Genomic DNA, 24137 nt, shown 5'->3' with positions numbered 1-24137 from the left:
ATGTACTAAGTTTTAGAAATGAAGAGTTGAAAGAATAATCTACTCTTAAACTGTATGTCCAAAGGACAAAAAACTTTCTTAAAGTTATAGGAAGTTGTTTTGAAGATACAGAAGAATGTAAACAACTTTTAAATAACATTTAACACACATTAAAAATTACCATGAAACTCACTGCCAACATTCTTTTTTTTTTTAATTTTTTTTTCAACGTTTATTTATTTTTTTTGGGACAGAGAGAGACAGAGCATGAACGGGGGAGGGGCAGAGAGAGAGGGAGACACAGAATCGGAAACAGGCTCCAGGCTCTGAGCCATCAGCCCAGAGCCCGACGCGGGGCTCGAACTCACGGACCGCGAGATCGTGACCTGGCTGAAGTCAGACGCTTAACCGACTGCGCCACCCAGGCGCCCCAACATTCTTGAAAGTTAGAGACCATGTTTTATTCTTCTCTGTATATTCTTAGCAGGTGGCAGATACTCATTAAGTAAATATTAATAATAAAAAATGGGTATGGATAGGTAATTCTTAGAAACTTTATCTATTCAATATCACAAATAAAAATACTTCAAAGAATAAAATAATTCTTGCTTGAAAAAAACACTATACTGGTAGCAAAGAAATTTAGTATCTTAGTAAAAAACGTAAGTGTGTGTTTTAAATAATTACTTTGCAGTCAATATATGAAATCTATGAAATCAGATTATGGGGCAACTAAATGTTCCAATGAAAACATTAGTTTTAAAAGCATAGCATTTCAAAATTTGCAATGCTTCTACTCTTTTCCCCACATTGGCTAATAAATCAAAACTCACCCTAAATTTAGATACGAATATCTTAAAATTTTTGAAAAGCCAACTTGGGATATAAGCTGCTGACTGTCTTTCTCTCAAGGCTGACTACAAAGCTACTCCTGGGATGACTATGATAATTCACTTGCCATCCCAGACCCTTGGTGATACTCAGGTTAAGAATCTGAGCTTAGTTCTGGGGCGCCTGGGTGGCTCAGTCAGTTGAGTGTCCGACTTCAGCTCAGGTCATGGTCTCACTGTCCGTGGGTTCAAGCCCTGTGTTGGGCTCTGTGCTGACAGCTCAGAGTCTGGAGCCTGCTTCGGATTCTGTGTCTCCCTCTCTCTCTGTCCTTCACCCGCTTGTGTTCTGTCCCTCTCTCTGTCTCTCAAAAATAAATAAACATTAAAAAATATTAAAAAAAAAAAAGAATCTGAGCTTAGTTCTGTTAAGAAGAGACAAGTCTGAGGACTAGCTACAACCCTTACCAAGAACCTCACCTCATGCTAAGCTGAAAACTAAGACAAGGGTTATTTACTCTTCACAACTAGATTGAATAATGTAAACCACTCAACTTTTAGAGCATATTCACTAAACCAAGTATCACGAGGAAGAGATTTTTCATCTGTTCACCACTAGTTCCTGGAACAATACCTAGTACATAAAAGGCATACAATTAAGTATCTGTGAGATGCCCTTCATTTTGAATTTAATATAATTAATAACAGTCATTCTGATGAGGAAAGTCAGAGGCAGTTTGGGCAGGCCAGGATGCCCAGTTACAGGCAACTTTAATATTGCAAAAAGATAATTAAATTTGTCACACAATTTTGACACCCATTAAAACAAAAGTGTAATGAGGAAAAAAAAAAAGAATTTGTGAGGGAGAGGACAGAGGGATTAGTCTAGGATATATGAATCTTATTTTTCCAGTTTTCTTAAATTTATTTCTCTTACTGCTTTTTTATCGTGCCCTTTGGTGAGTCCATTCCTGCCTAAATATTTTCACTGTAGGTAACAAGCTCCTCAGAGTTCGAACCGTTGATTGCCTGGTAGGATCCATTAAGACATGGCTTGATTACCTGCCATTACTTGTCAGCTTTATTTCCCAGAATATTCATGTTCATAGCTTGGGTATGCTACAAACATGGGCTTAGACTTGGAGTTTGTTCTGTTTGGGGAGGAAAATGAAGTACCAGTTCAATTATCTTAATAAATCAAAATGCCTGCCTTATGCCTTCCCTGTTCTTATATGGTTCTTCTGTATTTTTTAAAAATGTTTATTTATTTTTGAGAGAGAGAGACAGAGAGAGAGAGACAGAGAGAGCATGAACAGGGGAAGGGCAGAGAGAAAGAGAGAGAGAGAATCCTAAGCAGGTTCCACTCTGTCGGCACAGAGCCTGATAAGGGGCTCGATCTCACAAACCACGAAATCATGACCTGAGCTGAAATCAAGAGTTGGATGATTAACCTACTGAGCCACCCAGGTGCCCCAATTATTCTTCTCTATTTTTTTAACTGAATTTTTCCTATCCAATACATGCTTCAGAAAGAACGCCACATGCGGGACAGCAGAAGCACCTTACTGCTTCTCAATATTTGTTTGTATGAAAACCTAATACCCTTGATATTTAGTGGAAGTGCTATGTGTGCTGAATGAATGAGTAACATGTGAATTTATTCTAGGCCAGGATTTTTCAAACTCTAATCAGGAACCATTAAAGGGGCTATGATATCAATTGGGTGAGTTGAGTTGTGAATATGTTTTTTCCTAATATATAGACTGGAATAGAGAATATCAGGGGACACTGTATGCAGAAAATATGTTTTTATTTAGCCTTATGTTTATTTCAGTTATTTACATGTGTATGGGTGGTGTGTACCACAAAAACGCATATACACACAGACGCAAATACACTTATTTCTATGATGGTTTTTCTATAAAACATTTTCCTTCCTTACTATAGGTTATAGTTTGAAAAGTTAAAAAGCCACTAACTGGAACCAAATAAGAAGGCACGGTAACTGTGCTGGGGAAAAGATGAAGGGGTATGGAACAGACCTCGTGTTTCGGGCTAGTAAAAAGCAAGCAACATAACAAAAGTGAACAAAGGAAACCGCAACAAAGAGAAAGATGTTTGTTCCTATTACGTATATACCATCACTCAGAAGGACACAGTAAGACAGAACCCACATAAATACTCTGTGCTATTTTAAGTCCTCTTGTGAACTTGTTCTACCACCATTGATGCTCAAATCTCCACACCTTCCCTTACAACATTGACTAGAAATCTTCACCTGATGGCTTACATTCCAGAAACTGCTATTAGAGGAGGTAGAGAGACATGTAATCTAGGAAGATTTTACAATGAATGTGGCATCCATGCTCTAACATAAATACTGTTCGTCTGCCAAATTCCACATTCCAGTATTTTCTTCAGGCTAATTTCGTGCACACTTTTCCTATTTAGGACTTCCTTGATGGTAAGAAGAGTCTATAACTTAAAGTAGTACATAGCAATTTATGTCAACCCCTGGGACCACGGTGTGAAGAACAGAATCTACATAAAGTGATATGAAAAATTCTTCCTATCGATCCAGACAAAAAGAAACATCCTTTTATGGCCTGTGTAATGTTATCGTGGTGGCTTTACTTGTATAGTGTTTTTAAATCAAAAGGTTATTTCCTCTTGGTTATTTTGCTTGCAACTGCACTGTGCCTTTGCTCTTCAGAGGACACATTCCTTCCTGGGTGGCAGTGTGCTGGGGGTTCTCAGAGGATGGGCTAAACACAGTGGGTCGCTCTGAAGTACCAGTTTCAAAGGTTTTTTGGAGGGAGAACTATTTTTACAAAAAGCAGCATCAAGATTATGATTATGTAAACAGAGCAGGAGCTGATACTATGCTTGAGGCAGGCTACTTGGACAAGTCTATTCTCAAGACTCCCAAGGGAACACTTTTGTCTTTTTCTCTCCACTGTTAATTGGATTACGTTAGTGGAAGTCTTGGAAAAACACTGCTAAAACATCACTCAACTAGGACTAGTAGTGGTGCCTTGGTTATATTATCAGGTAACATGGGAAATGCTATTAAACCTAGATTCCTATTTAACAATCATTTACCAAGGGCCTCTTAAATGCTGAGCAATGTGCTAGATCACGGAGATACATCATCAGCCTAAAAGATGAAGGGTTACTGCCCTTACAGTGCTTATATTTTAGCTCAATTATCATCTCTAAGACACATTCTTTGCTTAAAAATCTAAATGCGATCCTCTGAACAATACAACTCATAACTAGTTTTAAAAGATGTCACCTCAAACAATAAATAGTTAATAACCTGGAGCCTCTCTAATTCATACTTTCTTTATCCCGGGGCTGCTTTCTAATTCAAGATTTTCTTGTAGGAATACCCATTATGAATTCTGACAATGTAAGTCACATGACATCAAAAGCCCTTTACAGCTCCTCATAGCTAGCAGCTACGGGTTCCCTAGGCTCTTACAACAGCCATCCGCTTTTATACCAACAGTAATGAGTACACTGCACACTCTCGGACTTCCTAGGCCTGTATCGTCCTAAGCACAGGGAAGGAAAGGAAAAGACTCATACAGAGCACAACAAGAAAGAAATCTTAGATATAATCCCATGATCATTCCGGTGCAAACTCCTCCTTTTACAGAAGACTATCACTATAACAAAACAAGCATCTCCTCAGCAGTCTTTCTTAGTCTTGGCTATTATCTTAACTGTCCCAGCTGCAAAGACCATAACGAAATGGACAGTAGGCCACACAAGGCTTATCTCCACAAGGAGAAGAAACTACCTAACACAACTTCTCTAAAGGTGAATAGCATATCTTCACTTGCTTTCTGTTTTCTCCCAGATCTTTGTTTCTTAGGATACGTGTAACTAGCCTTTCTTCTAAATGAAAAGTGGGTGACTTAGCTAAGCTTTCTTGAATAGAAATGATGATGCAATGGTCCCTTTTTAATCAAGACTTGCAACTAATTCTGTTCTAAGGGTAAAGCCACAGCAATTAGGGATAAGGTGAGAGCAGGAAGGGGATGTGGAAAAAGGGAAGGATTAAATAGAACTATTGCAGGGACAGTATTGCTCCCACAGGATTTAGTGAATACCAGAAGCATTCCCTACTCATCTTTCCCACTGTTCCTTCACCATGCTCTTAACTCTCTGGGGACAGGAACATCTGAACTTGATGTGCGTGCTCCCACTTCAGTCCCTTCTCTCTGGGAAGAATTCTGAGATTGTTTCCACCTATATTTTAGTTTTGACATTGAAAGTCGTCAATTTTATTTATAAAAATTCTTAACAGTTATTTATCTTTTTTTGAGAGAGAGAGAGCGAGCAAGCATAAGCAGGGGAGAGGCAGAGAGAGGGAGACAGAAGATCTGAAGCAGGTTCTGCGCCATGAGCACAGGGCCTGATGTGAGGCTCGCACTCTCGATCATGAGACCATGACCTGAGCTGAAATCATGAGTCAACCACTTAACTGACTAAGCCACCCAGGCACCCCTGTATAAAATCATTCTTAAGATTTATTCTAAATATTATTCTAAGTGCGGAAAGATATCACTGTTTTCATTATATGGTATCTGAAAAGAGGACCTATGATACCATAATTTTTAGCCTGATTCTTATATTAAGCTGTTTAAGCTGCTAGTCCATATTAAATTGTTACAAAAAGAGGCGTATTTGGAGGAAACAAAATTATATAATCAACTATAATGCAGGTTAATGAAATAAATGCTTAAAATTATATATCTTGTTTGTAGTCCTGTCTCTAGCCTGAAACAAACGTATAACATTTGAAACAACATGCTTCCATCTTGAAATACATTTATAAAATGGGTCATGGCTAAAGCAGAACTACAATTTTAAAAAATAAACACACTGCATGTGTGTCCCTTGTGCAGCCTGGAAACTATTCTAGGTATATTCTTTCTACCACAAATGGCTTCCTATGTGCATTTGGTCTTACAACATTTTCAACTCCAATAAAAACCCAGGACTTGTCTACTGAATGGTAGACAAACTCCCAAACTACAAACAGAAAGCCAGAGTATATAATATTTTAAAACATTTCAGGTTTCACAGACTTCTATCCAAGCAGCCTGAGCAGTGTGACATTAATTAAATCAGCAATTTAAAATTTATTCTTTGTATTTATCAAAACTAAGGAGTTATCTTCCATTTTATAAGTAAGGGTGCACGTCTACATGGTCATCACTAGCAATAGCTTTTAAAATCTCCAGGGACCAATCTCTGGAAGAAGGAAAAATCCTATATAATTCTTCATTTTGCAGGATACGGTTCTAATATTAAGATAATATTAAGATGCACCATATTATATTTTTAAACGTGTCCTACTTATGCTCTGAAAGGACTTGGGGTACGTACAAGATTAAAGCTTACCAGTAAAATAGTGAGGGTCATAAGTGATGGGTTATTTTATCAGGAACCCAGAGTGTTGGATTTCTTGGCATCAAGTACATGTATTACAATTTTTATTATAGTGAGTCCATATTAAAAGAATCCATGTTTTACTTTGATATTTTACTCAAATGTGGGATATCCTATAATTTTTAATCTTTTCAAAGAATCTCAAAAGGACCTATAAAATACTAGATGGTCTCTGAAGATTGTGAAATCACAATAAAATAAGAAATCACAAATAAGGTTATACAAATAAGGAATCACAAAAAAATTTTAAATGTTTAAACCATAAATCCAAAAATACATCTTTGTCATCAAACATTGGTAAGCTATATTTATAGAGTATACAAGCTAGGATTAACAAAATCAGGTCCACCTACCACACATCCTGGGGAAGATTTAAAGTTATGCTGCCTTTAATTTCATCACGGAAACACATATATCCTAAAGTAGCTAATGTTACATACAAAGTTGTAACAATTCCCATGCCAATATTCAATGCTTGGGGGAAGCGTTTTGATTCTTTCATTTGATTTTCCAGTGGAAGGACCTACAAAGAGAATGTAGGTAATACAAGTCATTTAAAATGATCTGTCTTATATATACACAAGTATACATATATACTTGTCTTATATATACACAAGTATTCTGTCTTATATATACACAAATTAATCTTTCTATAGTTTATATGCAAATTTTATTTCCTTTTAAAAAACACATAAATTACTGAATATTTTTCTTGGTGTTATATATATTATTTACACTACAGATTTTTAAATCCTTAAAAAGGTCTGAAATCAGCTCTTACTAAGCAAACCTGTCAGGTTTTTGTAAGTAACTTCTTATTTTGGAATAACTTCAGATTTACAGAAAAGTTGCAAAGACAAACAAAAAACTCCCATACACCCCTGACCAGTTTCCCCTAATGTTAACATTTTATACTACTAAAGTACATTTGTTACAACTAAGAACCAACACTGGTACATTATTAAACTCCAAATTTTTATTTGGATTTCATTAGTTTTTCCACTAATGTCCTTTATCCGTTCCAGGGTCCCTTCCAGGATGTCACATTGCATTTTGTCACCATATCTCCTGTCTCCTTAGTCTTCTCTTAACTGTGATGGATTCTCAATCCTTTATCATTGTTCATCATCTTGACAGTTTTGAGGAGTACTGATTAGATATTTGGTATAATTTCTCTCTACTGGGGCTTGTCTGATGTTGCCTGATGTTTGTACACTGGGATTATAGATTTTAGAATAAGATACCACAGAAGTGAAATGCCCTTCTCATCACACATACTATCAACATGATTTATCACTGGTGAAATTCACTTTGATCACTGGGTTATGGCAGTGTTTGCCAGGTTTCTCTGCTTGTAAACGTCTTGTCTTCTTTCTCATCATATTCTGCTTGTTGGAAGCCAAGTCACTAAATGTGGCCCATAATTCAGGGACTGGGGGGGATTAAGCTACACCTCCCGGAGAGGAATACCTACATAAGTGATTTGGGAATCCCTCTATGTACAAATTTACTTAATTGCTCATTAAAAAATTTTTTTTTCAACGTTTTTTATTTATTTTTGGGACAGAGAGAGACAGAGCATGAACGGGGGAGGGGCAGAGAGAGAGGGAGACACAGAATCGGAAACAGGCTCCAGGCTCTGAGCCATCAGCCCAGAGCCCGACGCGGGGCTCGAACTCACGGACCGTGAGATCGTGACCTGGCTGAAGTCGGACGCGTAACCGACTGCGCCACCCAGGCGCCCCTTAATTGCTCATTTATACTAGTATGCATTCATGTATATTGTCTTATACTTTGGGTATGAATCCAAAGCATTTATTTATTTTGTTGCTCATATTGTTCCAGCTTTGGTCATTGTGAATCCCATTAGGTTCTCGTATTCCTTGTAGTCCTTTGACATGCCTCTGTTCTTTTGTTTTTTGAGCACTTCCATACTTTTTGGCACTACAAAATGCTCCAGACTCATCTTGAATTTCCTGGTTTCAGCCCCAGAATCAGCCATTTCTCCTAAGAAATTTCGTTCTTTTGTTGTAGAATGGTACTTAGAAATCAAGATCTGGGTGCTGAGTGGGCTTGTAGTGACTGTGTATCTCTAATAGGACTTTTTATCTGATGGTGCTAGGAAATACATGTGTGCATACTAACCTATGTATATTCATGTCATAAATGCTTCTGTATCCATGTGTATCTACTGTGTGTCAATTTTGTGAGATGAGTAAGTTATGTTTATTATGTAAAAAAACCTTTAAAAAAAAAGAAAAAAAAGGCTAATTGAAGAGTTAAGCTACTTTAGGCAATTCTTCAGAGGTTCTGGCCAGGTGATCTGATCATACAGTAAAAGACACTAAGAAATAATAACAGCAATTATTTACCAAATACTTATGATTTACCATTTTTTAATTGAGATAAAATTGGCATAGAACATTATATTAGTTTCAGATGTACAACATAATAATTTGATATTTGTATACACTGCAAAGTGATCACCACATGTCTAGTTATCATCCATCATCATACAAAATTACAATTTTTTTTACAATGAGACCTTTAAAGATTTATTCTCTTGGCAATTTTCAAATATGCAATAAAGTATTACTGCCTATAGTTGCCATGCAAAATTTATAAACCTTTAGCTAGACTCACCAGTTAAAAAAGAGAGAGAGCACAAATAAAATCAGAAATGAAAGAGAAGTTACAAATGATACTACAGAAATACAAAGGGTCATAAGAGACTACAATGGACAATTATATGCCAATAAACTGAAGTAGGATAAATTCCTTGAAATATAGAATTCCAAGACTGAATCATGAAGACATAGAAAATCTGAATAGAGGGGCGCCTGGGTGGCGCAGTCGGTTAAGCGTCCGACTTCAGCCAGGTCACGATCTCGCGGTCCGTGAGTTCGAGCCCCGCGTCAGGCTCTGGGCTGATGGCTCAGAGCCTGGAGCCTGTTTCCGTTTCTGTGTCTCCCTCTCTCTGCCCCTCCCCCGTTCATGCTCTGTCTCTCTCTATCCCAAAAATAAATAAACTTTGAAAAAAATAAAAATAAAAAAAAAAAATCCTTTTCCAAAATTGATCACAAATGAATCCAAGGAGATTTAGTAACTCTTCAATTATTCAATTAGGTCTTATAAATTAAAAAAAAAAAAAAAATTAAAAAAAAAAAAAAAAAGAAAATCTGAATAGAAAGATTACTAGTAAGGAGACTGAATCAATAATCAAAAAAACTTCTAACAAACAAAAGTCCAGGACCAGATGACTTCACAAGCGAATTCTACCGAACATTCAAATAAGATTTAATACCTATCCTTCTCAACTTCTTCCAGAAAACTGAAGAGGAGGGAACACTTCCAAACTCACTTTACGAGGCCAGCATTACCCTAATATCAAAACTAGACAAGGACACCAAAAAAAAAGAAAAAGAAAAAGAAAAAGAAAGAAAGAAAATTATAAGCAATATCCCTGATGAACACAGATGTAAAAATCCTCAACAAAATATTAGCAAACCAAATTCAATAATACATTAAAAGGATCATACGCCACAATCAAGTGGGATTTATTCCCGGGATTCAAGAAGGATTCAGCATCTACAAATGAATCAACATGATACACCAAATTAACAAAATGAAGGAAAAAAATCAAATGACCATCACCACAGATGCAGAAAAAACATCTATAAAATTCAATATCCATTCATGATAAAAACACTCTACAAAGTATGTACACAGGCAACATTACTCAACATAATAAAGGCCACATATGACAGGCCCACGGCTAGTACCAACTCAACAATAAAAAGCTGAAACTTCTCTTCTAAGATCAGGAAAAGTCAAGGATGGCCATGCTCACCCTTCTGTTCACTTTAAGAGCTCCTTCAATTCCAAATGACAACCCTGCCAGGTAGAGTACTCCTGGTTATAGGTTTTTGGTTTGTTTGGTTTTTTTTTCCTTTCAGCACTTTGAATATATCACGCCACTACCTTCTGTTCTGCAAAGTTTCTGCTGAAAAATCAGCTAACGGCCTTATGGGGGTTCCCTTGTACGTAACAAGTTGTTTTTCTCTTGCTGCTTTAAAAATTCTCTCTTTAACTTTTGACATTTTAATTACAATGTGTCTCTGTATGGGTCTCTTTGGGTTCATCTTATTTGGAACTATCTGTAGACCTGCATGTCTGTTTCCTTCTCCAGGTTAGGGAATTTTCCAGCCGTTACTTCCTTGTTATTTTTTATGCCTTTTTTCTCTCTCCTCCTTCGAGGATTCCTATAATGCAAATGTTATTCTCCCGGATGTTATCCCACAGCTTCCTTAAACTTTACGTTTTCAAAGTTGTTTTTTTTTTTTTTCTTTTTCCTGCTCCGTCTGGGTGAATTGCATTGCCTTGTCGTCGAGGTCACTGATGAGTTCTGCTTCATCTGGTCTGCTGCTAAACCCCTCTAGTATATTTTGCAGCTCAGTTAGCACGTTCTTCAGCTTTGTGACTTCTGTTCGGCACTTATATTTTCTCTCTTTGTTGAAGTTCTCACTGTGTCAATCCATTCTTCTCCCAAATTCCATCAGCATCTTTATGACCATGACTTTAAACTCTTACCCACTAATAGATTACTTCTATTTCAGTAAGGTCTTTTTCAGAAGTTCTGTCTTGTTCCTTCATTTGGAACACATTCCTCCATCTCATTTTTCCTGACTTTTTGTGTTTGTTTCTGTGTATTAACTGAAACAGCTACATCTCCCAGTCCTGAAGGAGCGACCTTGTGTAGGAGATGAACTTCATCATTCAACCTTGACCTAGGTCTTGGCTGTCTCTTGAACCTTTGTGACTGTCTAAGCAGCCTGATTTAATCTTGAGAAGTTACAGTTGTTGAGGGCGTGCCAAGACCTGCCAGTGTTCCAGTGTGGGGATTTTAGTCAGTACCAAATTTCAGAACAGTCGAAAGCCAGATTCCTGGGCAGCAGCGTTTAAAGTATGGAAATATACAGTCTGTAGGGCTGTAATTGTTAACCCTGCTGGCCTCTAGAGTAGGAGATCTGGAGGGGTCCCCTGGATAACAGTTGCAAAAATTGAGGCTTCAGACAACACTCTAAGCTCCTTTCTGGGAGGTACCACCAGGCTGTAGCAAGGCCAAGGGAGAGCACAAGACGGTGTCTCCCTGTGTTCCCTCAGAGTGCTTTGGTAGCCTCAAGATGCATGGCAAACCTGAAGCCTGTCCCTCAGGTTAAAGCTTCAGAACTTGTAAATAAGCCTTTTTTGCTGACAAACTGGAGTACATTTCAGTCAACTGTCTGTACAGCACCCTGGGCATGGCAGCCTGCCAAGAACAGTCTTTCCCATTGTTACAGTCCCATGGGGCTCTGGAACATAAAACCTCCTAGCCACCAGGACCGGGGATCAAGGGGTGCCCCCTGTGTGGACTACACTTGCCCGCAGCCTTAGTATGGCAGGGGAATAGCACTGGGGGCAGGGCACAACCACCATTGTTAGCAAGGCAGAGGGAGGCTGCTGTGTTTTTGAGTGTCCTCCTGTGCCAGCATCACAGAGGGAGACTGCCAAAATGGTGCCCACCAGTGCCTCCATCCCCAGAGAAAGTCCCGACATGTCCCTGCCTCTCCAGAAGATTCTTTAAGATTCACAAATGCAATCTCCTCCACATATAGCCTAGGCACTTTTCAAACTGCAGCCTTTATGCTAGGTTCTGGGGCAAGTGAGTCCATATGCGAGCCCTTTAAAAAGGAGTTTCTCAGATCCTACAGTCCTCTGGATCCCACGGATGTAAGCCCCACTGGGGACTTGTCTCTCCAGTGCAGGTCTGAAGGGTTGGGATGCCTCATGTGGGTCACAAACCCCTTGCTCTTCAGATAAAAGCTCCCTATATTGGGTTGCTGCACTGGGGATGGGGTTTTTGGTGAAACCTCATCTCTGTCTCCCTCATCTGTCTTGATGGGGCCCTTTTATCCTCTGTTGTGGAGGAACTCTTCAGCTAGCATTCAGTTCTTCTTCAGGGGGATTATTCCCTATGTGGCTGTTGACGTGGTGTGTCCTTGGGAAGGGGGGAGTTCCGGATCTTCCTACACTGCCATCTTGGACCAGCCCCTGCCAGGTATTTTTCTAGATGCTTTGAACGCAGCATCTCATGTGGTCCTCGAAATAACACTATGAGATAATAACTCTAGTAATATCTCCACTTTTGAGGTGACAGGTCCATATGGGAATATTAACCGGTTAACAGAAGAGAGAATAATCTGGACGCTGTAAAGATCATCCAGACCTGAAATAAAGGGCTACAGTCAAGAATGGTGCCGGTGTGGCTAGAAAAGGAGAAATGGAAGGAAACTCACATTTAGATAGGCTCCTTCACATTAGACAGCATTTGGGTGTTTCAAATGTATTTTCATTTATGGGGAAACAGGAAAGAAAAACAGACATGCCTTCATTACTGATGGGATGGGGGAACCAGGGGCAAAGTGAAAGGAACTGCTCCAATGTTTCAAGCTTGAGCAACTACAAAAAAAAAAACCTGAAAGTAACAGGACATGAGAAAGTGAAGCTGGTTTTAGATAAGACAGTCTATGTGGTACTCTGGAGTTGCTGAACTTAAGATGTCAGAGGAACAACTTAACTGGAAATGTCCAATAGTTAACTAGAGCTTGCTGGTTAAAGACAGAAGTGAAAACCTGCAGTTATTTCTGTAACAGTGATAAGTGGAACTGTAAGAATATGTGAGAATTCTCTAAAGGAGAATTCAGAGAGACAAGGAACGCAAGCAAAATGCTGTAAAATTGTCTTGTAGATCTATTTCATCTGTAGTTCGCATAGATGTATAAGTGGTTTTGCTCCTATACCAAACCATCTGACAATGGAACATAAGCTGCAGAGCAGAAAGCAATCTTCTATTTTCCCCAAATCTACACATTTCAGGCTTTAAATACACTGGAAGCATCTTGAATGGAAATATTTAACATCTTAGAATCCTCAGGGTACTTGTATTTCTTGGTATTAGCTTTATGATATTATCATTTCTCAAAACAAATATGACATGTGCAAATCTAAAGGGAGAATTTATATTTGATTCTTCTATGTAATGGCAACTTTGTAACAATTTCAATCCACTTCAAATCATCTAGTCTATAAAATATGATGTTTGGGGCTTGTCTGAATGTAACTTGGGCTTGGCAGAGTAGATGGAATACAGATAAAACAAAGTCGGCCATGAGTTGGTTTTTAAAGCTGGGTGATGCTTATACAAGATTTCATCATACTATTCTCAAGATTTTATATCAGGCTTGAAATTTTCCTTAATAAAACATTAAAAATCATCTAAACTAAACTATAATTCAAGTCTACCCTATCAAACTGCAAATAGTGTTCTGGTAATGAAGAAAATAGAAACAAAAAAGAAAAGTGCATTTTAAATGTAGTTTGACTACATAAATCTTTGTGTTAACTTAAAATTTTTATGAACAATAATAAAGAACAAATCCTTACCACTCCTATGCCTTCAAAAGCAAACACAGCAGTACCAAAAAAAAGCGGGTATTTTTTCCAACCAGCCACTATTGGAAGATTGTGGGGATTTGGCATATTCTGGAGAAAGAAAAAAAAAAAAAACAAGAGAAGTTCCATCTTTTACTTATTTTAAACAATGTAAAACGAAAGCGTGACATCATATACTTCTGAGCTTCACAGTAACAAATTTATGTTATAAAAGTGAATAATTCTTTCAATAAACACTTTAAGCACCTATGTTAAATGTAGCCAAGCTGTTAGAATTTCACTGCCAAAAGCCATTGTTTCCCTCATGCCCACACATTCCATCTGAGCTCGATGCTCCCGATTACCTGTTTCCACCTTCAAGTCCCAGGCTGTTCACACTGGGTATGGCTCCTGGCACAACAGGAAATAACATAAGCATACTCAGTCTGAACTGAGTGCCATATAGTCAGTTATCAACCACTGCTCATGGTGTCCAGTGAAATTCATTTTCTACTCTGTTTTGCTCTTTCCATCTCCAAGTCACCTGGTTCCTGATTTTGGCTTTCTACCTCATAATTCTGCTGCGTCCTCGTAAAGGTCTCCTTGATGCAGTGTCTTACACTTTAACCAGCCAGTTGCCATTACTCTTATTATTCGTACATACTCCTTGACCCTGGCTTTCATTACTCAGCCCCGACCCACAGCCTTGTTCCAAATTTTGCCATCCGGAGACTCACAAACTGTACATCTTGTTCAAGATCTCTGGTTCCACAATTACTATATCTTCCAGCTATCCCAAGTCTGCTTCCTACTCTGTTTACCACCCTGTGTTCTCTGCCCTCCTTAATTGGAAGTGGAATTCAAGATCAAGAAAAGAGGATGAAAAAAATAACCTGAAGTGTAAAAGCACATGGATAATTTGGGTAATAAAGAGGACTAGAATATCAGAAGCGTAGGGAGACTTGTGTGATATAATGGTTATCCATGATGGAAAATACAAGTTATGGTCAAAATGAAAGGGATATTTAAGTGTTTGGGTCATCTGAGAATACCTGTTATTCAAGACTCACACTGTTCCCTCTACCTAAGGAACTACCTTTTCTGCTCCACTAATTCTTACATGTTCAGGTAAGGGGTCGTGAACTACAGCCTTATGAGATGTTCCTGCCTGTTCCCTTCCATCTTATGTACAATAAGAAAATGTCTACAGGTTTTAGAATTCAGGGCAGGGGGAATGAAACAGACCCATCATAACAGAGTTTGTGATAAACTGCCAATGGAGGTTTTAGGACAATTGCCAACAGCAATATACAAAATGGATTGGCTCAGGAAAGACTAGAGCAGGCATTCTTGACCTTTTCTGAGTCCTCAGCCCCTTAGAGATGAAAGCTATACACCGCTCAGTAGAAGAATGCATATATACATACAGAGATGCTAAATCTTGCAAATAATTTTAAGGGATTTGCAGATCCCCTGAATCCCATCAACCAATGTTTTTTTAAGGATAGTCCTTGTAGGGTTAGGATCCCCAGACTTCAGACAATGAAATCAGCTGAGGTTGCATACTTCAGACAGACAGGCTACAGATTAGTAGAGTGGCAGTGAATGGAAGTGGTGGCAGCAAAAACAGGTTCAGAAGTCAAAGAAAATTATAAAACTACATCTCGAGACTGGTTCAAATCTTACAAGAATAAAGAAAACACTAGTGTGTTCCTTGTTTCCTGTTACACAGTGTACTGAGGCACTCCTAAATCTTACAACTCAATAGGGTAGGTATCACTATCTTCTGCAGCAGTGTCACAAAGCCCAGAAACAGATTTACCAAGATTCAAAACCAAGCCTGAAGACAAAGCCTGCGCTCTGTGTCACACACTCTGCCAGCTGAGCAGGAGCCCCAAGTTTACTGATTATCTCCTGTGTTGCCACATGACGAAGTAGGGGTCTTCACACATCATTACTTTTACCTCCAAAGTGAACAAAGAATTAGTTATAAGAACCATAGGTTAAAAACTGTTTAAAAACATGTTATACTTACCCTAACGACATACTGATAAATTATCACAAGACTGACAGCCATGGAAAGGTTGGCGAGGAATGAAAGCACAAACAGATTCTTTAGCTCACGAATGAAGACCAAAAGAATTATAAATGGAAGAAAGCAAAGCATATATATCCTTAGGTCAATACTTCTTCTCTCACATGGATTTGATGAATTGGTACTATTCAAAAGTAACACTTTACTCTCCAGGAATCCTTCATGAACCTACATAGAATTACCAGGAGAATAAGGAAGAGGGGGAGAAAAAAACTTTCATCAACTTATAAGTGACAAAATATCAAGAAATTACCTATACACTCTATGATAATTCCTTTACAATAAATGTTTATATTTTTTCAAGATATTCTAGCTTCCTAGAAATACATATTTATCAAATTTAAGGATAATTAAAATAGGATAATTCTTCTTTGCAAAACAACTTCTTTTATCATACTGTAAAAATAAAGTTCACTAGAAAATTATGAGGATGAATTTACCAATTTATTTTGAAGCTTTGTGCTCATGATTCCAGCAAAGGCTCAACCTGCTTCTGAGATAATCAAAAGTGGATGCATACTTGCCTAGAATGACCATATTCTACTCCAGATATCCTACTCTGACTTACTCTCTTCAGAGACGGTAACAAGCTCATATACCTCTTAGAAATGTACAGTAGTCAAGATAGAGTTTAGAAATCATAGCCTAACTTTAAAGCTGTTTTATAAAACAACTGTTTATAAATTATCATCACTATCAAAGGGGTGCCTGGCTGGCTCAGGCAGTTAGAGCATGTGACTCTTGATCTTGGGGTTGAGTTCAGGTTCCATGTTGGGTATAGAGATTACTTAAAAATAAAATCTTTTAAATAAATAAATAATCATCACTATCAATACATGCATGGCCATGTGCTAGATGTAGATAAATTTTTGCTAGAGCAAAAAACTTCAATAAATCAACTTTACCTTCAAATTAATTCAGCCACTTCTATATACCAACATTCAGTGTTCAAGAGTTACAGTAATTTGTAGGTTCCACATATTAAAACTTGTCTCATTCAATTAATCACATAATCCAACTTACTAAAACAAATATGAAATTATGCAGGACTCTACAAACACTCTTACAAACTCACAGCAGAGGTATATAATATTATAATTTAAATGCTAGGGAAAATCTATTTGCCCACAAACACTCTACACCCTCCTTTGAACACAATGACATTATCAAGTCTCTAGATACTTAAATTCTTAAGAACAAGATCCTATAATAATAATAGGGAACATTTTTTGAGTACTGAACTAAATATATACAACATCTCATCTAATCCTCAAAACAACTGTCTGAGATGGGTAGTAGTATTAATGTCAACTTATAGTTGAGGAAACTGAGGTTTAAAGAAGGGCCTTAAAAAAAACCTTACATAATATCAAGCCAGTAAGTGGTAGTTCTAGGATCCAAACCTGGCGGGAGACACTAGAATTTAGCTTATGACCGCTGCATGTTAACTGCAAAATACTGCAATTCGGAAAGGGGAGGCCCCTTGCTCAACTAGCCACCTGCCCTCTACTTTGACATCTCTCTCTCTAAATATAATAAGTATTAAGAGGCCCATAAGTCAGAAGTTTAGAACAAAATTATAATATGATTAACAATTCAACTGTTTCCTATATACTATATAGAAACAAAATTATATAGAAGTATAATTCTATACTTCTAATTTGTGATAAACAATGTTTAGTATCACTACAAATGTACACATCACCTTAAACTGCAGGCAATGTATTTACTAGTTTTAAGTTAGATAGGCAATTTGTAACTCGTACTGGACTAACAAACTCTCAGGTTATACCATGAACCATTTAAGAAATGCATACCTCACATTTATCTTGTAATTGGCCATCAAAACTTTGTATTTTAATTTTTTTTTTTTTGAGAGAGAGAGAGAGCGAGCACGCAAGCAAGGGAGGAGCAGAGAGAGAGGGAGACACAGAACCCAAAACAGGCTCTAGGCTCTGAGCTGTCAGCACAGAACGAGATGCGGGCCTCAAACCCACAGACCATGAGACCACGACCTGACCCAAAGTCAGTCGCTCAATCAACTGAGCCACCCAGGCGCCCCCAAAACTTTCTATTTGAGGATCTGAAATTAGAAGCAAAATTGGTAATTCACATTACTTGGCTTTTAAAAACATATTTTATTTGTTGACTTGTTCTCCCAGTAACAAAATTATTTATAGCCAAATGCTCCTGTATCAAAGAAGTACCACCCATAATCAGATTAGATAATGATCAACATTAAGCTCTAACAAGGATACCTGGCAAGAGAAAATCAGTTATATAACCAATTTTAAAAAGGGTTGTTTGAATGGTGAGATGGTTGGGAACATGAAATTAATTCTACCACAAATATCTCATAATAATTTAGTATTCTTTGCCAGAAAAATGATTATAAAAATCATCAGGATTAAAAAATAAAATAAAGTGTAGATACATACCCAGAGCAAGATTCAGGTAAACATTTGAGTCCTTTGGTGCCCTCTAGAGACAGATATTGGCTATCTAATAGGACTTCCTATGATCTCACATGTTTACCAAAATGCAAAACACTGAAATAAATATTATAAAATAAAATTACTAAATTCAGTTGTTTCCATTTAAAGCTTAAATTCACTAAAATCTACTACTTATTAATTTTCAATGATTCAGTAATTTAATGGTTAAAATTCCAAAGGTAGATTATGTTCTTCAGCAAAGTTAAAATAAATACAAAATTAAAAAGCCTTAACACCCTATATTTGTATACTGCTTTACATTTTGCAAAGGCTTTCACAAACCTTTTGTCACCTGAGCCTCATGATAAGTTTAGGAGGAACAATGGGAGATTTTGTTATTATTCCCATTTTACATATAAGGAAACTGAGGCTTGACCAGGGATAAGGAGATCTTGCCCAATGTGTGATTTAAAACTGAGAGACAAGCAATTTGAATGTGGATATTGTCTTTAAAATACACGGTCTTAAGTATCACTATATCTTTTTTTCTCTTAATATCCCTTCCTCACTCTTCATTCCCAAAAACACTATTTTATCTACCTGAAATGTTCTAGAGTATCTTCGAGTAGGAACAGAGGGGAGCTACAATAACCACGATGGATTAAATCATTGGAGGTACTATCCATTCATTTTCTCCTGCCAATTGTCCACAATGACTTAATGGGACCAAAAACAGTCCTGTGGCAGTCAGAGTAGGAGGTTCACACATCTGTATGGCAACTAACCCCTTACTTCTCTGATCTGCTAAAATATTGCAACTTTGATTTTATGTAGATTAATGTGGTAATAAACTTACAGTTTTTAACTCTAACAATAGTAATTGGTAACGTATAATCAACCAGTGTGTCTACTCTTGGAGACTGCTATAAAATGTGAGAGAACAGATCTGCAGAGAGTGAAAATCTCTGATGCTACTGTTTCAATAACCATCTGTCTGCTCTGCTGAGGTGAAGTGTTCACCATTGCTTTCAACTTTTCTCAAGTCTGCGTATCTTTTACCATGTTGCTTTTTATAACTCAAAGGACTTTCATTGTTCCATCTATAGCAGGCATTCTTCTCCCAGAGAGTCACTTTTTCTGCCTGGTCTTCTTAGAACATGTGCAAATGAGTTAAATTCTTCCATTCAACTTTGGAAGCAACTGATAATATTTCATAGGAGAAAGTCACCAACCCTAAGCTTATAGACATTTATTGTATGCATTTACATACTCTATGTCATATGCACACACACGCACAACTAAAATCAGACAAGGTCCTGTCCAGTGATGAACAATTAATGTAATGGGTGGCACCAGTGTGTCATAGACCTAGTTCTCAGTTTAATCTGCATGACTTAGGGCACACTGCTCATGCTTTTTGAGATTTAGTTTACGCATTCAAAAAATGAGCATTGTACATGACAGAGTAGTGGTAAAAACTAAATGAAAAACTAAATGAAAAATGCAATACTTTATTAATATAAGATTATTAAGCATTGCTAGCATTATTCTTAAATTCACATCAAGTTTGTGGTGGCTCTCTTAGAACATAATAGAAAAGATATATGACTACCATGTTGTATAATCCTGGAAAAGGATCATTTTTCATCATATTCTACAAAAATGACTGGTAAGATGGTATGTCTTATCAGTTCTTGACAACAGATAGTCTCTTGACTGAGTTAGTAGTCAAAAGAATATGCAACTTGTGGAATTAAATACTTGTAAGTCAAAAGCACACTGTCTATAATGAGTAATGCTAACGAAAGCATCTACTCTCCTATTTGTGAGGAAGGGTTGACTCCGTGAGCCTTTCCAACATTAAAAATCTAAGCTAGGGGCTTTAGCAAATTATGGCCCAAACACCAGATCCAGACTACCACCTAAATTCTTGAAATAAAGTTTTATTGGAATATTGCCATATATATTTGTTACTATCATTATTGTCTATGGCTAAGTCAAGAAGACCATATGACCTGCAAAACTGGAAATACTTATTATCTGGACCTTTCCAGAAAATTTGTCATTCCTGGTCTAAATATAAAATGAAGCATACTTTATACTTGAAAAAGTGAGTCAAATATATACTTATATATCTACATATAGGTTCTTTAGAAAACATATTCATATCATTTTGCATTAAAGTACCTACAAGTACTGTATCTTACTATGTAAGATGTCTACTATTGTACAATGCACATATGGATAGTTAACAAATGTTATTGATTAAAATAATGATTAAAGCAGAACAGGGTATAATGTACTAGTTACAAGTTAACGTGCATAAAGAAATGTATTTTGGCGCTGTTTTGATAGGGGAGCTTTTTTATTTCAGTGCTTTGCATGTTTGTTCAAATTGACAGTCTCTACCAAGACTGCAAACCATTTCCTTTAAAAGTGAACCCTTAAAATATGGAGAGAATTACAGAACACTACACATTTTTGGACATGGTATCTTTTTAGGCAATAGCAATAATTACTGGATTTTAGTAATGCCCTCTTTTAACTTCACTTTTTAGGTTGCTGGCTAAACCATGTATGTTTACTTATAAAAAAATCAATTTAAAAATATGCTTCCAAAACATCTGTGTATCTGCTTTTGAGGCCTAAATTTCAAGTATGTAAGAATCAGTCAAATTATGTCCGGTTCTGATCTGACATAACAAACATTACTGATATACAATGGCCAGAAAAGTAAAATCAACAACAGCAGCAGAAAATCCAACTTACAAAAAAGAAGACTAAAGGAAAATTTACAAAGGAACATGCTTTATGAAAGCAACACATTTTCATATTCACCATGGTTTACTCAAAGGAAATATGATGCCAAAACTATGGAATGGGAAGAAACTGATCTCCATAACTGAAGAGAAATACTTACTTGTTTTACATTTTCAGCTAAGAAGACAATATAAACACTACAGAATCCCAGCTGTGTTATCACCAGAAAAAAGTCAACCACACTCCTGAAAAGAGATACCCACAAATAAGTATCAATAAGAGCTGCTGATATATTAATATATTTTTCTCTTTTTAAACTATTTGAAAACATTTTATCATAGCTTATATTCTTGTCATTTCCTTAAACAAAATAAGTAAATAAAATTTATTTCCTCAAAGACCACACATTTGCTATCAGTATGTGAACTAGTGAAGTACTACTCACCAAAAGGATGTTCCATTCAGCTAAAAGGCCAACATTTCCCTATCATTTATTTCTGAAATTCAACAGTCTGAGTATACGCTTCTAAAATGATTTCATGAAAAAATTTCATCTTTTAGGTCAAGCCTATCTCCTCTACTTCTTGAGCCTTTTCTGATTAACCCAGTGTATTTCCCAGCTCTCTTGGCTTCATGTCATTTGCAAATGTTATGAGTGAGCATGCTCCCCACTATCCAAATCACTAATAAGAACATGAAATGGGAGAGGACTGGGGGTGTGGCCCTAAATCATAAACCAAAGACTTATCCAGTAGCTTAGCTCTGAGTAAGCTCCAGTAGTATCTCTTAATGAGATAACTTAAGAAAATTCCAGCTACAGGGGCACCTGGGTGACTCAGTCGGTTAAGCATCTGACTCTTGATTTCGGCTCAGGTCATGATCTCAGGGTTCATGAGATGGAGCTCTCCGTCGGGCTCCGCACTAACAGGGGTGCAAGCTGCTTGGGATTCTCTCTGTCCCTCTCCCTCTCCCACTCATGATCTCTCTCAAAATAAATGAACAAACATTAAAAAGAGAGAGAGAGAGAGAGAGAGAGAGAGAATTCCAGCTACATAAAATAGTGTACAGAAATGAGAAAGGGATGCCACCAGTTAAATTTGCATAGTTTGGGTATTGTGTTTAATCAAGTTATAAATCTGCCTGCATATTATTAATATGCAGCCCATACGTCTCTATTTTGTCCAGGGAATGATGAGTAACTACAATAGCATTCACCTACTAATTCATTGTAGTCTTTGCTTGACAATCAATGTCAAGCTGTCAAACAATCTGGTCTACAAGTCTACAGACCTTCCTTCTCTCATTTGAAATTGGATGGGTCCTTGCTTATTTTCATTCTTGCCATAACTATAGCTCTCATGGTTCTTCAGGGATCTCCTTACTGTAAAGAATCTTACTACCCTGAAATGAATTCAAGTTTCTTCTTTCTGATGAATTACGTTTAATTATGTTTAAGTATTCCCTTAAGATCTTTTCATCCACCTTGGATTTTAGCATCTTACCAACAATCATTCCAGCCACATCTACATGAAAGTCATTCTTCTTGACAGAAAAAATAGACAAAGCTGTCTCTACTCTGGGGCAGAAGAAGGAAGAAGATAGGATTCTGGGGCAAATCCTAGGGCTTTTAGTCTGCTTTCCTCCTTCTTCTACTTGGCATATCAAGAACTCTGAGAAGCTCATAAATAAACCGAACTTCCTGCAAATTCCCAGAAAGGTCATATTTAACCATAAACTCCACTAGCACTCCACTGTTCTTTTCCTTCTTTTAATTTCCGCAGCACATATCATTTGTACCACTGTCAGCATTTTGTTGATTACCTATGCCTATTTTTCCAGTCCTGTTTTCAGCTGGCTTTGATCAGCCATGTCTACCAATGATGAAGTTACATTTAAATGATAAGATAGCAAAATAAGATTATGCTAAAATATACACTTCAAATGTTCTATGAGCATGAAAGCCAAACACTACAATTTTATCTAAAATAATGAGACTGCAACATTTTTCTTGCTTTTTCTCCTTTCCTCAAAAAAAATATTAACATGACTATATCATAGGTTAGCCAGATGCTTTATAAATATCATTTTATTTAAAATACTATGATAATCCTGGGCGCCTGGGTGGCTCAGTCAGCTAAGCATCTGACTTCGGCTCAGGTCATGATCTCACGGCTGTGGGTTCGAGCCCCTCATTGGGCTCTGTGCAGGCAGCTCAGAGCCTGGAGCCTGCTTCAGATTCTGTGTCTCCCTCTCTCTCTGCCCCTCCCCTGCTCACACTCTGTGTCTCTCTCCTTCAAAAATAAATAAACTTTAAAAAAAAAATTTTAAATACTATGATAATCCTATGAAGTAAGTATCACCATAAACTCATCTGATAACATGAAAACTAAAAAAATGATAAATCATTTGACTCAGTTCATAAAATTGAAAAATGGCAGAGTTGAGATTTGAGCCCAAGCCTGTCTAACTCTAAAGATTATGTTTATCCCCCCAGCTTTATCACGCTTCTATTCATGTATCCTGTCAACTTAAAACACTTGAAAAGTAATGTGATTTTGATAACCAGATACTAGAAACATAGTAAGTGCTTACCGTCCCCATGCTGCTTGCTTCTGAAGACAACTCCAAGGACTTACTTCCATAGCAAAACTCACAGTGTCACTATAACCCAATGTTGACTTTTTAAACCTGCAATTTAAGGACGTACATGCACATGAAAAAGGCAAATTTTAAGTTGGTCCGTAAATCCAACCCTTGAAAAGAACATCGAATACATAGAGAATAATAAATGTAAGGGTATACAATAACAGAGGAGCTTTTGAGATTTCAAGATCTGCACACCCTAAGATATGTCTCATGAAATTTTAAGTCTTTTTACTAATATATTAGCTTTTATCTACTGTTAAAGTTTATAAATTTGGAAATGTCATATGACATAAATATTTGTGCTTCACTGATTTAAATATTTAAATTACCTAAAAACATCAACTACATTGTTCAAGCCTAAATTATTCATTCTTAAAAGAGCATTATTTTATGCATCTGCACAGGGCTTTACAACATATTTACACATAAACTATCTTATCTAATACTTAGCCCCATGAGGTA

The 24137-nt window shown here is 37.0% G+C and overlaps 1 protein-coding gene across 3 annotated transcripts in view; it reads right to left on the bottom strand.

The window, feature by feature from the left end:
* SLC36A4 (solute carrier family 36 member 4) overlaps positions 1-24137 on the bottom strand; it is a 51726-nt gene that overhangs the window by 12647 nt on the left and 14942 nt on the right. For 2 of the 3 annotated variants that reach the window (XM_030331852.1, XM_030331853.1), the window contains exons 5-9: positions 23622-23717; positions 21190-21274; positions 15775-16002; positions 13752-13850; positions 6623-6792 (exon numbers count right to left, since the gene is read on the bottom strand). In XM_030331852.1, coding sequence (XP_030187712.1) covers positions 6623-6792; positions 13752-13850; positions 15775-16002; positions 21190-21274; positions 23622-23717 — 678 coding nt within the window. The remainder of the gene's footprint in view (positions 1-6622; positions 6793-13751; positions 13851-15774; positions 16003-21189; positions 21275-23621; positions 23718-24137) is intronic. The other variant, XM_030331854.1, reaches the window with a different exon arrangement.

Source organism: Lynx canadensis, chromosome D1, assembly GCF_007474595.2.
Source record: "Lynx canadensis isolate LIC74 chromosome D1, mLynCan4.pri.v2, whole genome shotgun sequence".
NCBI classification, from domain to species: domain Eukaryota; kingdom Metazoa; phylum Chordata; class Mammalia; order Carnivora; family Felidae; genus Lynx; species Lynx canadensis.
Note: the sequence above shows the minus strand (reverse complement) of the source record. Positions and strands in the feature narration are given on the sequence as shown.